The 16,738-nt window shown below is 46.1% G+C and overlaps 1 protein-coding gene across 1 annotated transcript in view; it reads left to right on the top strand.

Moving 5' to 3' along the window:
* The first annotated feature begins 1,743 nt into the window (after window positions 1-1,743).
* GUF1 (GTP binding elongation factor GUF1) overlaps window positions 1,744-16,738 on the top strand; it is a 29,393-nt gene continuing 14,398 nt past the window's right edge. The window contains exons 1-9 of the mRNA XM_054990439.1: window positions 1,744-1,832; window positions 3,559-3,954; window positions 5,867-5,978; window positions 7,879-8,027; window positions 13,202-13,282; window positions 13,951-14,028; window positions 14,382-14,465; window positions 15,408-15,472; window positions 16,081-16,284. Coding sequence (XP_054846414.1) covers window positions 3,802-3,954; window positions 5,867-5,978; window positions 7,879-8,027; window positions 13,202-13,282; window positions 13,951-14,028; window positions 14,382-14,465; window positions 15,408-15,472; window positions 16,081-16,284 — 926 coding nt within the window. The 5' untranslated portion in view covers window positions 1,744-1,832; window positions 3,559-3,801. The remainder of the gene's footprint in view (window positions 1,833-3,558; window positions 3,955-5,866; window positions 5,979-7,878; window positions 8,028-13,201; window positions 13,283-13,950; window positions 14,029-14,381; window positions 14,466-15,407; window positions 15,473-16,080; window positions 16,285-16,738) is intronic.

Raw genomic sequence — 16,738 nt, 5'->3', positions numbered from 1 at the left:
CTAGGAATTATACAGCTTCAATTTTAAACAAACTTTCCCTGTAAACAGTAATCAGTTAATCAGATATGACTTCTTGTACCTTAGTAGGCTACATTCTGTTTTATTGCTATATTTTTGTTATATTATAACTGTTATATGTTGATGTCTAATCGTAATTTTATGTGTTATACAGTTTCAATAAAAATTACTAAAAAACAAAAACAAAAAACCAATGATTCCAAGTGGTCTTGCTTAGGATGGCACTGTTAGTATTGGATTTGTGGGTTATTCACTTTTTAAAACTATAGGGTCCCTCAGGATTCATGTGGATCCATGTTTTCTTTTTTCCCTGAAAGGAGTAATTTTTTTTAGGTCTGCACTGTAAAGTTCTCCCTATAATGCAAGCTTCATGGGTGTTTAGGTGGCGTGTGGGAGCTATAGTTAAGAGACAATAGTTTATAACACCTCTACACTGTAATGGAGTATTATTTTCATATTGCAAGTTGGCTGTATGTGAAATGAGATAATGGGATTCCTTGGCGACATTGTCCACTGTTAATGGAAAGAAGGGCTGAGGCTCAAATGGCTAACAACAATCCTGCAGTGTAGTTGTGTTATTATTCAGCTACATGCCAGTTTGGAGTGCAGTTCAGACTTCATGGCAGGACATTAGGCCGCTTGACGCTCCGTAGACACCCTCTGTACAATCCAAGAAACTGAGTTTTCTTTTCAATATATTTTTATTTTGAAAAACAGAATAGAAAGAGGGGATACAGACAGAAAACATGGGATTATATAAAATACGGTACAATTCCTGGGCATAACACCTGAGCATGATGGTGTACAGTAGACCTGCTTAGGATGGTGCTGATAATTGTGTCAATCAGAGATAGTTATGTGCAACAGAATATATAAAATGCAAAACATTTCACCCCACCATGCTTTTTCATTAAATTTTTTGAAACACTTTCTATGAGATGCAATAATACTTGTTTATTTAGGAAACATTTATATTCAACCTTTTAAATCCCCAATCTCCTAACTAATCTATTTTAGTAATAGCTGCTAGTAGTTTTTTTGTTTTCAGCTACACGATAAAAAAAAAACTTTTGATTTTCCCTGAAATTCTAGGGTTGGCCTATTATGTATCTAAGATGAAACAGAATTTTTTTAAAAAAAATTATTTGAAAGTAAAAAAAAAAAAGGTAATATAATTTATTAGATTTCTTGCCTGCCCTCCCTGTGAGCAGGCACAGGGTGAGTTATGTTATATAGATCCAGAGGAGTTAGCCGTGTTAGTCTGTAGTTGCAAAATACTAAAGAGCCCAGTAGCACCTTTAAGACTAACCCACTTTACTGCAGCATAAGCTTTCGGAACCATATGACGATGCATCTGACGAAGAGAGCTGTGGTTCTCGAAAGCTTATGCTACAGTAAAGTGGGTTAGTCTTAAAAGTGCTACTGGACTCTTTACTATTTTGCAACGTTATATAGTGATACAATAAATTAAAAAAATCAAAACATTTAAAATTATAACAAAATAATATAAGCAAGCTCTGCCGAAAGGGAGTTTTCAAGCAGGGATCCAGCCCCTGCGAGGGAGGCGCCCAGGCGCCGCCCACTTTCTGTCAGGAAGAGCCGTCGGGCCTCCTTCAGGCGGCAGCTGAGCCCGCCCCACCGACGGCCGCAGCCCGACTCCAGCGCGCCTGCGCCGCTCCAGCTTCTCCGGCCGGAGGAGCGGGACCAGCGACTTCTGCGCGCAGAGAGGACCCGTGTCCGTGCCTTTTCTCTCGCCTTCCGGTTCCGGTTCCGGTTCCTTTCCCCCCGCTCAGCTGGTTCCGCCCGTGGGGACGGTGGGTGAGCGCGCCGCCTTTCCCTCGAGTCTCGCCGCGGGCTTGGCGGGTCCAGCCGGCCGCCCTTGCGTCCTTTCCCTCAGGAGTCGGGGAACGAGGGCCTGCCTAGGCTCGCTGCCCCAAGGAAGCCGCTCCCCTCGCCTCCTTGCCGGGGCTTTCCCAGCCAGTGGGGTGTGCTTGTTCGAGCCTTGAGGGTCACTTTTAGGCACATAAGCTGAAGGGAATGAGGGAAACGTTACAGATCCTGAAGCGCTGGGCGGGGGGGGGGGGGGTGGGTGAGAGAGGAACCTCAATACAAACAAGGGGGCAATTTGTTTCCTTACCCTTGAGTTCATCTGCAGCGTGCAGGTGGTGTAGCGCTGTTATTCCGTAGCAGCAGAATAAAACAGGAGGCTGAGGGTGTTTTACAGACTAACACAGTTTATTCCAGTCCCAGATGGGGTAGGATGAAAGGCTATGGAATCTGGGAGCTTTTCAGTTTTAAAAAAAGGTGGAGGCTGCTATGGTAGAGAGGTCGAAAACAGCAAAAGTCCAGCGGCACCTATAAGACTAACAAAATTTGTGGTAGAGTGTGAGCTTCCGTGAGTCACAGCTCACTTCTTCAGATACCTTCTGAAGAAGTGAGCTGTGACGAAAGCTCACAACCTACCACAAATTTTGATAGTCTTGTAGGTGCTACTGGACTCTTGCTCTTTTCTGCTGCTACAGACTAACACGACGACCCATTTTGATCTGTCTGTCTGGTAGAGGTTATTAACATTATGCATGGAATGGAGAAAGTAAATTGAGAGAACTTTTCCTCTTTCCCATAATACTAGAGTTCATGGCTACACACTGAAGATGATGGGCAAAAGATTCAGGGTGGACAAGAGGAAATGCTTTCTCCAGCATTTAATTGTGGAATTTGCTGCCAGTGAATGCCATGGGTGGTGGTGGAGAGTGGTCTCAAGTCACAGCTGACTTACGGTGACCCCTGGCAGGGTTTTCATGGCAAGAGACTAACAGAGGTGGTTTGCCATTGCCCACCTCTGCAGCCCTGGTCTCCATTGGAAGTCTCCCATCCAGTTACTAACCAAGGCCAATCCTACTTAGCTTCAGAGACCTGAGGAGAACAGGCTCACCTGGGCTATCCAGGTCACGGCAAATGCCATGAGTATAGACCTTAAAGAGAGTTTAGACAGATTCATGGAGGATAGGTTCATTAGTAGCTTCTAGCCATGTTGACCAATGGGAATTTCCATGAGTACAGGTAGTAAACTTACAGAATTATAGAATCATAGAGTTGGAAGGGGCCATACAGACCATCTAGTCCAACCCCCTGCCCAGTGCAGGGTCAGCCTAAAGCATCTGCTCAGCCTGAAGCATCATTCAGCCTAAAGCATCAGCCTAAAGCATCTGCTCAGCCTGAAGCATCATTCAGCCTAAAGCATCAGCCTAAAGCATCTGCTCAGCCTGAAGCATCATTCAGCCTAAAGCATTAGCCTAAAGCATCTGCTCAGCCTAAAGCATCATTCAAAATAATGGTGCTAGGAGAAAACATCAGTTGTTTATGTTGTTTTTGTTGCTGAGGCTACTGGTTGATTGCTGTGGCAACTTGCAGGTTGTTTGTGGTTTGAAAGAAGTGATTCCTACCATGGTTTGGCTGATGCAGAGAAGGAAGTAAGAACTTTGAGAACAGGTTACGTATATTTCTGAAAACTTAAGTGTAAACTTTCTCTTTTCACAGGACCAGTTCAGTCAGTAACCTCTGGAGGTGCGGATCTTTCTGGGACCTGTCAACCGTGCTTTTCTTTCTAAAAAACTACTTTACTCTGTCTTTTGGAAATGCATTTGTGTTAAGTGCTTATTTGGCTGGTTATAGCAACAAGCATTTGTTATGAAGAACCATGTCTGAATCTATGCACAATCCTCAAAGCTTTGCGTGCCACTCTTCAGTTTGAATTGTAATTCACCCAACCATCCTGCAATCATGTTTGCGCTTACAGAAAGGACATGGTGTCTGTTTGTCAGACTTAGGAGGTCATACCATACTATTGTTTTGTCATATCTTCCTGTGCGGATGGAGAAACCACCTGCACGTTGTCCCACATTCCTCAGGCAATATTGCTCTGACGCCCTCAAGGTAAGAGCCTGTCAGCTTTAAAAGAAATTAGAGTTGTGGAGGATAGGTCTCGTGGTCCCTTCTTACATACCCAGGGTAAGGCCAATCACCATCTTGGGGTCAGGTAGCAATTTTCTCCAGGCCATTTTGGCTAGGGATCCTGATGGTGTTTTGCCATATTCTGGGCATGGAGCAGGGGGTCACTGGGTGTGTGTGTGTTGGGGGGGGGTGTATTTGTGAATTTCCTTCATTGTGCAGGGGGTTGGACTAGATGACTCTAAAGGTCCCTTCCAACCCTATGATTCTCTTCACATTTCCCCACTCACTGGCAGCAAGCCTCTGAAACCCAGTGCTGGGAGTCAACGTAGGGGACCAGGCCTTGGTCTCTATGCCCTCTTTGTAGGTCCTCAAGGGCAACTGCTTGGCTGCTGTGTGAAGCAGGATGCAGGACTAGAGGGACCACTGATCTGATCCAGCAGAGGAATTTTTATGATCATTTGAAAACTACTAAGCCATTTTTATTTTGATAATGGAGCTGAAAATCAAACAGATATTATTTATAGAACATCTAAATTTTCCTTAGCAACTTGACAGTTTTGATTTGCTGGGTTGTATTGAGATTTAGATCAGGAAACTGACTACAATTAGTTTGCAGTTATATGGTTTATAGCCACTTGGGGCTTTTCTCTCCTTTTATTATTTATTTTATTTATTATTTCATATTTATATCTCGTCCTTCCTGCAAGCGGGCTCAGGGTGGCTAACAACATTTAAAAACAATTGAAAACATTACAACTGTGTAAATGTTAAATATTAAAAGACCATTTAAAACAGCGACATTTTGTATTGTGTGGTGGCAGCATCAGGAAGACTTATAATATTTTGCATGCATACTGTGGTGGACAGTTTTTCACGGGGGTGGTGGTGGTGGTGGTGGTGGTGGTGTTAAATCCTGCCCCCCCCCCAGGCCAGCGGAGGCCTAACCTTAGCCATGAGCCTGGTGGAACAACTCTGTCTTGCAGGCCCAGTGGAAAGACAATGAATCCTGCCGTGTCCTGGTCTCAGTAGACAGAGCATTCCACCAGGTAGGGGCCAGGACCGAGAAAGCCCTGGATTTCGTTGTGGCCAGGTGGGCCTCCTTGGGACCAGGGACCACTAATAGCTGTTTTTCTCTCGATCGGAGAGTCCTCCGGGGAATATATGGGGAGAAACGGTCCCGCAGATTTCTGTATCATGTACAGGGGATGAAAGATTCACAGTAGCATCCCAATTCTATGCACATTCATTTGGAAGGAAGTCCTGTTAGATTTCAGATATAGCATCCTGAAACGGATCTGTTGAATTGCTATTAAAGGTTGCACATTTGCAGCTTGTTGCTTGTGTTAGGTGTACTTGCTTGCTTGTACTGCATAAATAACACCGATAGATTTTGTTAGGTACTTGGTTAGGTCAGAGCAGAACAGAGATGGAAAGGAAACAAATACCCCACGCTCACTTCAGATGTTTACGTTTTTCTTCTGACTATGAATCTAAGAGTCCTGCTGGATCAGATCATGGGTACATCAGGGTATTCAGAGAGGTGTAATTCCTTCGAAGCAAAATCATTGATTTATCTACTCCAGTACTATCAATTTTTTACTGGTTTTTTCATTCTCAGGTGGAGGTCTTTCCAAATATGAGAAGATTTTTTTTATTAATGTAAAGATACCTGGGATAGAACCTGGGATTTTCTATGCCATTGAGCCAGTGCCCTTTTTATTTGCCTGTGTTGGCACAACGTAACACAGCTAACCGTGGCTTGGTGTAGATATAAAATTTTATTTTTGTATTTTGTGAATGTATTTACAAAGCAGCATTAATTTGTGTGTGTGTGTGTGTAATACACTTTAGGGTATTAATGATTGTTTACCTCTTTTCCCTGTTTACGTTCTAGGATGTTGTGGATATGTCCCTATTTCCTGCAGAGAACATTAGGAATTTCAGCATCATTGCTCATGTGGACCATGGCAAAAGTACACTGGCAGACAGGCTGCTGGAAATCACAGGTGGGATGAGTCTGATGTATTATTTTCCCCATTGCTCTGCTTTACTTGCCTTCATTTTATCTCGAAATTCTTTACCTTTATTTATTTAGATATTGATAAGTTGCTTTTCTCCTCCATGGGGACCCCAAGTAGCTGACAACATTGTTCTCTCTTCGTCCATTTTATCTATACAACAATGGCCCTGTAAGGTAGGTTAGGCTGATCTGACTGGCCCGGGATATCCCAGAGAGCTTTCATGTCAAAGTGGGGATTCGAACCTGGGTCTCCCAGATTCTAGTCTGACACTAATCACTACACCACGCTGGCCCATCAGTGGGGCTATGCAAGTAAAATTGAACTGTTCTCGTGCTGGTTTCGGATTACTTACATCAAGCTACAATATACATTTAGAAAGCATTTGAACATTTGTGGAGTCTAAAAATGCAGTATTTGCTCTCCAGTGGTTGCTTAGTTTATTGTAATGTTAAACGGAGTTGTTTAATTGTTAAAATCGTATACTGCCTTTTGATCACTGAAAGTGGATATTATTTCTGAAGCAGAGAAATGGGAGCCTCCAGAGTTTCCACTCCATTCTGTTTATTTGGCTTGAAGTCAGTTAGGGCTAAGATGTTGGCCACAGGTTCTGTACTCAAGCTTAAAGTTAGCTTTTAGAAATACAGCCCAGCGCCATAACAACCTCAGCTTCCGTTTTTGTTTTTGTTTGAAATTTGCACAGAAAAGCCGGACAATCTCTTATTTTCCTGGCCACCTCCACCAAATACTTGTCAAAATTTTGAAAATCTAAGTAAGAACCAATATATTATGCAAAATTTAGCAAATTTACCATTTGCATGTTTTGCCCTGATTACACTTTGCCTGGTCTGAAATTAACCGCTGTTTGTTTTTTCCACTGGTGAACAGCGTTCCTGTGTCATTGGCTGCACAGATAGCACTGGAAGTATGAACCTCTTGTACAGATTCCAGTTAGCCAGAGGTCAAATGAAAGGGGCCATGGTTCAGTGGCCAAGTATCTGCTTTGCATACAGATTGTTTCAGGTTCAATACCTGGCATCTACAGTTGAATAGGATCAAGTAGTAGGAAACGGGAAAGACCGCCTCCCCAGTATTTCTATATGTGGCCTCATTGGTAACCAATTGGGGTGCATTCTCTCGAACTGGACCAAACTTAGTTTCTGTAATTCACCATCAAAACATTTAGGCATGATATCATTTGCTTGCCTTGTGCCGTTCTGCAGAACTTGTCATTTCACGCCCCAGGGGCTGAGTCTTGTTATTACATTCTGCTAATGGAAGAGCCTTCCACAGGTAGAGCACGCCTCTTCTGCTGGAAGAGAACTTCCTTGCACTGGAGGATGACTTGTTTCTAATCATCCACGGACTTTACTGAGTGCAACTTTTGCCCTTCCTCCTCGTATTGCAGGCCACTGAGATCCACAAAACGTTGATCCTGGGGGGGGTCAGCAGACTCGGGGACAGCATAGGGTACAAAATGGGGGTATGCAGAGGAAGAGGCTCTGCAGAAATTACCTCCTCTTTGCAAATGGAAAAGCCATTCCACTGGGGAAGCTGCATGTTTGGATACAGGCAGAAATGTCTCTGTTATTACTGAAATCAGGACGATTCATAGAATGAACGCCACTGCTCCTGATGACTGCGGCATTAATCTGTGTTATAGGTAATTTTTATAAACGACTCCCGAGGGCCTTTGGATGAGTCTTCCTGATTTTCACGGGCTGCTGTGCTGAGCCTCAGAACCTTGCTGTCATAGAACAGCTGTCTTTATATATTTAGAAAACATACATTTTTGTAACCATAAGCGCAAAGAAGTATGCCTTTACATCTTTTTTTGTGTGTATTTTCCAAAGTTATATTAGTTGCTGAAATATGTTCTCCTCTCTAGGAACAATTGCCAAAAGTGCCCATAATAAACAAGTGCTGGATAAGTTGCAAGTGGAACGGGAAAGAGGAATCACTGTCAAAGCACAGACGGCATCTCTCTTTTATAACCAGAAAGGAACAAATTACCTTTTAAATCTCATTGACACGCCTGTAAGTTTATCATCATCACTGCTTAAATAATAGGGGGCTGCCTGCACCTTTGCCCTGCTGAGCTGGAGCAATGGCTCTAACCTGCAAGCTCTTCATGCCTGTGTAGGGTTTAGTTCAGGCTCCAAGACTTCGTGGCCATTGATGTGATGGTATTCATTAGACCTTGTGCAGTCATGTTAAGCCAGAGCTGAGTCTGTCGGCCTTCTCAACGTCTGTGGGCCCTTGTGGAATTTTGAGAATGGGCAGCAAAAATGGCTGGGGCCAATTGCGCAATGTTGGGAGGGGGCAAGTCAAGAAGTGCTGGGGCCAATTGCGCAATGTTGGGAGGGGGCAAGTCAAGAAGTGCTGGGGCCAATTGCGCAATGTTGGGAGGGTGCAAGTCAAGAAGTGCTGGGGCCAATTGCGCAATGTTGGGAGGGTGCAAGTCAAGAAGTGCTGGGGCCAATTGCGCAATGTTGGGAGGGGGCAAGTCAAGAAGTGCTGGGGCCAATTGCGCAGTGTTGGGAGGGTGCAAGTCAAGAAGTGCTGGGGCCAATTGCGCAATGTTGGGAGGGTGCAAGTCAAGAAGTGCTGGGGCCAATTGCGCAATGTTGGGAGGGGGCAAGTCAAGAAGTGCTGGGGCCAATTGCGCAGTGTTGGGAGGGTGCAAGTCAAGAAGTGCTGGGGCCAATTGCGCAATGTTGGGAGGGTGCAAGTCAAGAAGTGCTGGGGCCAATTGCGCAATGTTGGGAGGGGGCAAGTCAAGAAGTGCTGGGGCCAATTGCGCAATGTTGGGAGGGGGCAAGTCAAGAAGTGCTGGGGCCAATTGCGCAATGTTGGGAGGGTGCAAGTCAAGAAGTGCTGGGGCCAATTGCGCAATGTTGGGAGGGTGCAAGTCAAGAAGTGCTGGGGCCAATTGCGCAATGTTGGGAGGGGGCAAGTCAAGAAGTGCTGGGGCCAATTGCGCAGTGTTGGGAGGGTGCAAGTCAAGAAGTGCTGGGGCCAATTGCGCAATGTTGGGAGGGTGCAAGTCAAGAAGTGCTGGGGCCAATTGCGCAATGTTGGGAGGGGGCAAGTCAAGAAGTGCTGGGGCCAATTGCGCAGTGTTGGGAGGGTGCAAGTCAAGAAGTGCTGGGGCCAATTGCGCAATGTTGGGAGGGTGCAAGTCAAGAAGTGCTGGGGCCAATTGCGCAATGTTGGGAGGGTGCAAGTCAAGAAGTGCTGGGGCCAATTGCGCAATGTTGGGAGGGGGCAAGTCAAGAAGTGCTGGGGCCAATTGCGCAGTGTTGGGAGGGGGCAAGTCAAGAAGTGCTGGGGCCAATTGCGCAATGTTGGGAGGGTGCAAGTCAAGAAGTGCTGGGGCCAATTGCGCAATGTTGGGAGGGTGCAAGTCAAGAAGTGCTGGGGCCAATTGCGCAATGTTGGGAGGGTGCAAGTCAAGAAGTGCTGGGGCCAATTGCGCAATGTTGGGAGGGGGCAAGTCAAGAAGTGCTGGGGCCAATTGCGCAGTGTTGGGAGGGTGCAAGTCAAGAAGTGCTGGGGCCAATTGCGCAGTGTTGGGAGGGTGCAAGTCAAGAAGTGCTGGGGCCAATTGCGCAATGTTGGGAGGGTGCAAGTCAAGAAGTGCTGGGGCCAATTGCGCAATGTTGGGAGGGTGCAAGTCAAGAAGTGCTGGGGCCAATTGCGCAATGTTGGGAGGGTGCAAGTCAAGAAGTGCTGGGGCCAATTGCGCAATGTTGGGAGGGGGCAAGTCAAGAAGTGCTGGGGCCAATTGCGCAGTGTTGGGAGGGTGCAAGTCAAGAAGTGCTGGGGCCAATTGCGCAATGTTGGGAGGGTGCAAGTCAAGAAGTGCTGGGGCCAATTGCGCAATGTTGGGAGGGTGCAAGTCAAGAAGTGCTGGGGCCAATTGCGCAGTGTTGGGAGGGTGCAAGTCAAGAAGTGCTGGGGCCAATTGCGCAGTGTTGGGAGGGTGCAAGTCAAGAAGTGCTGGGGCCAATTGCGCAGTGTTGGGAGGGTGCAAGTCAAGAAGTGCTGGGGCCAATTGCGCAATGTTGGGAGGGGGCAAGTCAAGAAGTGCTGGGGCCAATTGCGCAATGTTGGGAGGGTGCAAGTCAAGAAGTGCTGGGGCCAATTGCGCAATGTTGGGAGGGGGCAAGTCAAGAAGTGCTGGGGCCAATTGCGCAGTGTTGGGAGGGTGCAAGTCAAGAAGTGCTGGGGCCAATTGCGCAATGTTGGGAGGGTGCAAGTCAAGAAGTGCTGGGGCCAATTGCGCAATGTTGGGAGGGTGCAAGTCAAGAAGTGCTGGGGCCAATTGCGCAATGTTGGGAGGGTGCAAGTCAAGAAGTGCTGGGGCCAATTGCGCAATGTTGGGAGGGGGCAAGTCAAGAAGTGCTGGGGCCAATTGCGCAGTGTTGGGAGGGTGCAAGTCAAGAAGTGCTGGGGCCAATTGCGCAGTGTTGGGAGGGTGCAAGTCAAGAAGTGCTGGGGCCAATTGCGCAATGTTGGGAGGGTGCAAGTCAAGAAGTGCTGGGGCCAATTGCGCAATGTTGGGAGGGTGCAAGTCAAGAAGTGCTGGGGCCAATTGCGCAATGTTGGGAGGGTGCAAGTCAAGAAGTGCTGGGGCCAATTGCGCAATGTTGGGAGGGGGCAAGTCAAGAAGTGCTGGGGCCAATTGCGCAGTGTTGGGAGGGTGCAAGTCAAGAAGTGCTGGGGCCAATTGCGCAATGTTGGGAGGGTGCAAGTCAAGAAGTGCTGGGGCCAATTGCGCAATGTTGGGAGGGTGCAAGTCAAGAAGTGCTGGGGCCAATTGCGCAGTGTTGGGAGGGTGCAAGTCAAGAAGTGCTGGGGCCAATTGCGCAGTGTTGGGAGGGTGCAAGTCAAGAAGTGCTGGGGCCAATTGCGCAGTGTTGGGAGGGTGCAAGTCAAGAAGTGCTGGGGCCAATTGCGCAATGTTGGGAGGGGGCAAGTCAAGAAGTGCTGGGGCCAATTGCGCAATGTTGGGAGGGTGCAAGTCAAGAAGTGCTGGGGCCAATTGCGCAGTGTTGGGAGGGTGAAAGTCAAGAAGTGCTGGGGCCAATTGCGCAATGTTGGGAGGGGGCAAGTCAAGAAGTGCTGGGGCCAATTGCGCAATGTTGGGAGGGGGCAAGTCAAGAAGTGCTGGGGCCAATTGCGCAATGTTGGGAGGGTGCAAGTCAAGAAGTGCTGGGGCCAATTGCGCAATGTTGGGAGGGGGCAAGTCAAGAAGTGCTGGGGCCAATTGCGCAGTGTTGGGAGGGTGAAAGTCAAGAAGTGCTGGGGCCAATTGCGCAATGTTGGGAGGGGGCAAGTCAAGAAGTGCTGGGGCCAATTGCGCAATGTTGGGAGGGGGCAAGTCAAGAAGTGCTGGGGCCAATTGCGCAATGTTGGGAGGGTGCAAGTCAAGAAGTGCTGGGGCCAATTGCGCAATGTTGGGAGGGGGCAAGTCAAGAAGTGCTGGGGCCAATTGCGCAGTGTTGGGAGGGTGCAAGTCAAGAAGTGCTGGGGCCAATTGCGCAATGTTGGGAGGGTGCAAGTCAAGAAGTGCTGGGGCCAATTGCGCAATGTTGGGAGGGTGCAAGTCAAGAAGTGCTGGGGCCAATTGCGCAATGTTGGGAGGGTGCAAGTCAAGAAGTGCTGGGGCCAATTGCGCAGTGTTGGGAGGGGGCAAGTCAAGAAGTGATGGGGCCAATTGCGCAGTGTTGGGAGGGGGCAAGTCAAGAAGTGCTGGGGCCAATTGCGCAATGTTGGGAGGGTGCAAGTCAAGAAGTGCTGGGGCCAATTGCGCAATGTTGGGAGGGTGCAAGTCAAGAAGTGCTGGGGCCAATTGCGCAATGTTGGGAGGGTGCAAGTCAAGAAGTGCTGGGGCCAATTGCGCAATGTTGGGAGGGTGCAAGTCAAGAAGTGCTGGGGCCAATTGCGCAATGTTGGGAGGGTGCAAGTCAAGAAGTGCTGGGGCCAATTGCGCAATGTTGGGAGGGTGCAAGTCAAGAAGTGCTGGGGCCAATTGCGCAATGTTGGGAGGGTGCAAGTCAAGAAGTGCTGGGGCCAATTGCGCAATGTTGGGAGGGTGCAAGTCAAGAAGTGCTGGGGCCAATTGCGCAATGTTGGGAGGGGGCAAGTCAAGAAGTGCTGGGGCCAATTGCGCAGTGTTGGGAGGGTGCAAGTCAAGAAGTGCTGGGGCCAATTGCGCAATGTTGGGAGGGTGCAAGTCAAGAAGTGCTGGGGCCAATTGCGCAATGTTGGGAGGGGGCAAGTCAAGAAGTGCTGGGGCCAATTGCGCAGTGTTGGGAGGGTGCAAGTCAAGAAGTGCTGGGGCCAATTGCGCAATGTTGGGAGGGGGCAAGTCAAGAAGTGCTGGGGCCAATTGCGCAATGTTGGGAGGGGGCAAGTCAAGAAGTGCTGGGGCCAATTGCGCAATGTTGGGAGGGTGCAAGTCAAGAAGTGCTGGGGCCAATTGCGCAATGTTGGGAGGGTGCAAGTCAAGAAGTGCTGGGGCCAATTGCGCAGTGTTGGGAGGGTGCAAGTCAAGAAGTGCTGGGGCCAATTGCGCAATGTTGGGAGGGTGCAAGTCAAGAAGTGCTGGGGCCAATTGCGCAATGTTGGGAGGGGGCAAGTCAAGAAGTGCTGGGGCCAATTGCGCAGTGTTGGGAGGGTGCAAGTCAAGAAGTGCTGGGGCCAATTGCGCAATGTTGGGAGGGTGCAAGTCAAGAAGTGCTGGGGCCAATTGCGCAATGTTGGGAGGGTGCAAGTCAAGAAGTGCTGGGGCCAATTGCGCAGTGTTGGGAGGGTGCAAGTCAAGAAGTGCTGGGGCCAATTGCGCAATGTTGGGAGGGGGCAAGTCAAGAAGTGCTGGGGCCAATTGCGCAGTGTTGGGAGGGGGCAAGTCAAGAAGTGCTGGGGCCAATTGCGCAGTGTTGGGAGGGAGCAAGTCAAGACTCATCCTCCTATGGAGTCAGCAGGTTTCGAATGAGAGCTCCTTGCAGACACAAGGGTTTATTTGAAATGCTTCCTGCTCCGTTGAGGTGGGAGAAAGCTGGGACTAATGCTTTGCTTTGGGAAAAGGTGTTTCACTGAGGAAACAAATGGACATTGCTGGGTTCCACGCTGGGGATCATTGCGTTAATACCATGTTCTTGATATTCATGCATCAGAAGGTTTTTTGTTTTTAATTTGCCTAGGGCCATGTGGATTTTAGTTATGAAGTATCACGATCGTTGTCTGCCTGTCAAGGTGTCTTGCTTGTTGTGGATGCAAATGAGGTAGGCTTCTTAAATACTTTCCTTTACAGTTTCTTGTACATGGAAGAAGGGTATCACTTACAGGTTTTGCTCTTAGAAAAATGGGAAGTTTTCCTCTTGCTAATGCAGCAAGATGTAACTGGTTCAGAATAAGATCCATCAGTCAATCTGGATAATTTAAGACACAGGGAAAAGTTCTATGTGGTATGTGCTGTAGGCATTTCATTGTGAATCAAACATTTTCTGAGATTATGGTCCCTGAGTGCCTGGTCTTGTCTTGTTAGACATAGCGTTGGATCCCACAGCTGCCTTCTGCGAAGTTTGGAAAAACCCTGTCTCCATTGAAAAGACTCTTCCTCCATCAGAGGAAAGCAAAATGGCAGGGAGTTGTAGGATCCAACCTGAAACATCTAGCAGAGTTGTAGGTTCTTTAACTGTACAGGCGTGTACAAAGTTACTGCAATTTAAACCCGTTGATTTCACTTGGGTTAGTTCCTCCCCATGGGATCACATTGTTAGTCCACTGAGACTTTAGGATGACAGGGACTGTCCCGTAGGATGACAAGAGTTATATCATATATTACATTAACAAGTTTCTTTGTGTCCTCTTATTTTCATTTTCCCTGCAACTGTATTTTGAAAAATACTCGCAGAAAACTCACGATGGTTAATATTTGATGTTTTTCTAGGGCATTCAAGCTCAAACAGTAGCAAATTTCTATCTTGCTTTTGAAGCACAACTATCAATAATTCCTGTTATAAATAAGGTAATGCTCACAAATTCACAATTGTTCATATGATATTAATAAACTTCAAGTACTAGTGGGTCTTTGACTGAGTCCAGTGTTAGCAGTCCTGGGCCTTATATCTGGAATTTGAGGTTTCTGTTAGTAAAGAAATGCATAAATACATGGCCTACCCCTTGGGTTTATTTATGAAAGTTAGAGACATTTTTCAAATTGCTAGTGAAAGACGGAGAGGAAAAGTGTAAATGAAACATGTTTTTCAAATGGTTCATGTCCGTGCCTATCCTCTCATTTTGGTGGCAGCTTCAAAATTCACTTCCCTGTGTATGTTGTCATAGTAGTCGAACTGGTATAACAATAATATTGTTTTGCAGATTGATCTAAAGAATGCCGATCCTGAGAGGGTTGAAAAACAAATTGAAAAGATTTTTGATATCCCCAGAGAAGACTGTATTAGGGTAAGGTGTCCTTTTTAAAATAAAAAAAGCTTGTAGAGTTAGAGGTTGGAAGAGAGAGCTGTTCTATATGAAAATTGTATGTATATACTGTATTTATAATAGAAAATAGGAGGTTGGATTCTCCCAAGTTTTTCTGTTGGTGCAATAAAGGTAATGGAGAGGGACAGTTTTGCTCAGCCCCCGTCCTCACTGCAACCCTGTCCTGTGAATGTCTTTTTGTCTACACAAGTCTCATGATCTTACAGAGTTACCCTATCAACAGGGCCCTTCCTCTTTATTGTGTCTGCAAAAAATGCTATTGGGGTCCATCCCTAAATCAAGCAAGGTTGACCTATGCACAAGAGATTTCTGGTTCAGAGTGCCTTGTTGGATATATGGATCAAAAAACCTGGCCCCCAGCACCTGAGTCTGATGTTCGCTAGATTATGCTGGTTTGCAAATCCCCTAACAAGTGGTTAGTATGACTGTCTTTGGCAACACCAATGACTTGGTTATCAGAGGACTAAGTCCAAGAATTTATCTCTAAAAAAGCTGACTGCATTGGTAATCTATTTGGCAAGTATCCATATATATACACAGCATGGTTGGATATGTGGATGGAAGCCAGTATTTATTGTACATGTACTGATTATGTAAACTTCAATGCACACTAGTTTGTCTCTCTCTGATTCAGAGAGAATGCTATTAGTTTGGATGTTTTCTTGTTCAGTGTTAGTTTAAACATTTAAAATAAGCTCTTCTATTACAAATAGTATTCTTGTTTTTTACAGTTTGCAATTCTGAATAATGTGGAATAACCTATTTAATTTAGTATTCATTGCAAAAAATGTTCAGGTATAACTAGATGCCTTAATTGAAGCAAAATATATAAATGTGGCCATTGTATTTCACCAACATTCTTTCAAAATCACTCAACTTCCATTGTTAACTTTTTTTTTAAAGATTTCTGCTAAACTAGGAACAAATGTTGAAAGAATACTTCAGGAAATTATTGAAAGGATACCCCCGTAAGTGTTGTTTCCTCGGATATTTTACGCTTCTGGGAACTGGTTTGCTTTATGTCTAATTTTCTACTTCACTCTGGCTATAAGTTGTCCTCGGAAATCTATCCTTGATTTTTAGAAGCATTATTTTTAGCAAGATTTGTTTGATAACCTAAATGTCATTAAAAATCAGTATACAGAGAACAGTCATTCAGTCACATTTTTATTCTGCCCTCCTCCTGAGGGGCTCAGGGTGCCATACAGGATTCTCCCATCCCTGTTTTAATTTCATCACAACCTTGTAGTGTTGGGCCGAGATAACGCGACTGGCCCAAATGACCCAGTGAGTATAGCAGTTGAGTGGGGATTTGAACTTGGGACTTCCCGTTCTTCGTTCCAGACTCTAATTAATACGGCACACTGGCTCTCAGTCTGACAGTGTTCTACAAGCCAGGTGTGTGAACTTCCATGTTTTATACATTTTAAAAAATTGCTCTAGTAATTGCTCTAGTAATTGACATCTCTGGACATGTGAGCACTTTGAGAATATGCTTCTAGTACTGAGTAGATAATACTGAGAAAATTTGCTTTGCAATCCCTCAATTGTGATTTATTTTCTGCATTTATAACAGGCCTGCTGTTTGCACACATGACCCATTGAAGGCTCTGGTGTTCGATTCCACTTTTGATCACTACAGAGGGGTTGTTGCTAATGTATCACTGTTTGGTGGGGAGGTCCACAAGGGTCAGAAGATAACATCAGCTTACACAAAGAAGACTTATGAAGTTAATGAAGTAGGAATTCTGACACCCAGTGAGCAACCAACAGATAAATTGTAAGCTTGAAGGGTTTTTTTTTCTTTTTAAAAATGTGCTGTTTGGGCCTCTGCAGATGTCTGGATTCTTTTGTTTCTTCTAGAAAATTGAAATGCCATCTTTCCAGAATCCTGTCCAAAGTGGCTTGTCTGTGGTGGCTGCCACTGCCAAGCCTGTTTTGTTACACAGTTACTCTCAGCCATTGGTGGGGCGGGGTGGGGGGGCATTACTTAAAACAGGTGCATGGAAACCAAAATTCTCTTTTTCAGTTTTGAAGCAGTGTATTAACCACTAAATCATAAGGCTGTGTGAAGGATGACCAGTCTCTTCAGTTATCATTTACTAAGGGTACCAGTCTTCTGACTGAAGACAAGTCACAAGTTTGTTTATTCCAGTTCTTGGTGAAAATCATGTATCCCAGCCAGTGAGCACTCAATATTGTCTTTTGAGAACTATATTTAAAACCACTCTAGT

The sequence above is a fragment of the Eublepharis macularius genome, chromosome 10, assembly GCF_028583425.1.
Source record: "Eublepharis macularius isolate TG4126 chromosome 10, MPM_Emac_v1.0, whole genome shotgun sequence".
In the NCBI taxonomy this organism is placed as follows: domain Eukaryota; kingdom Metazoa; phylum Chordata; class Lepidosauria; order Squamata; family Eublepharidae; genus Eublepharis; species Eublepharis macularius.
Note: the sequence above shows the minus strand (reverse complement) of the source record. Positions and strands in the feature narration are given on the sequence as shown.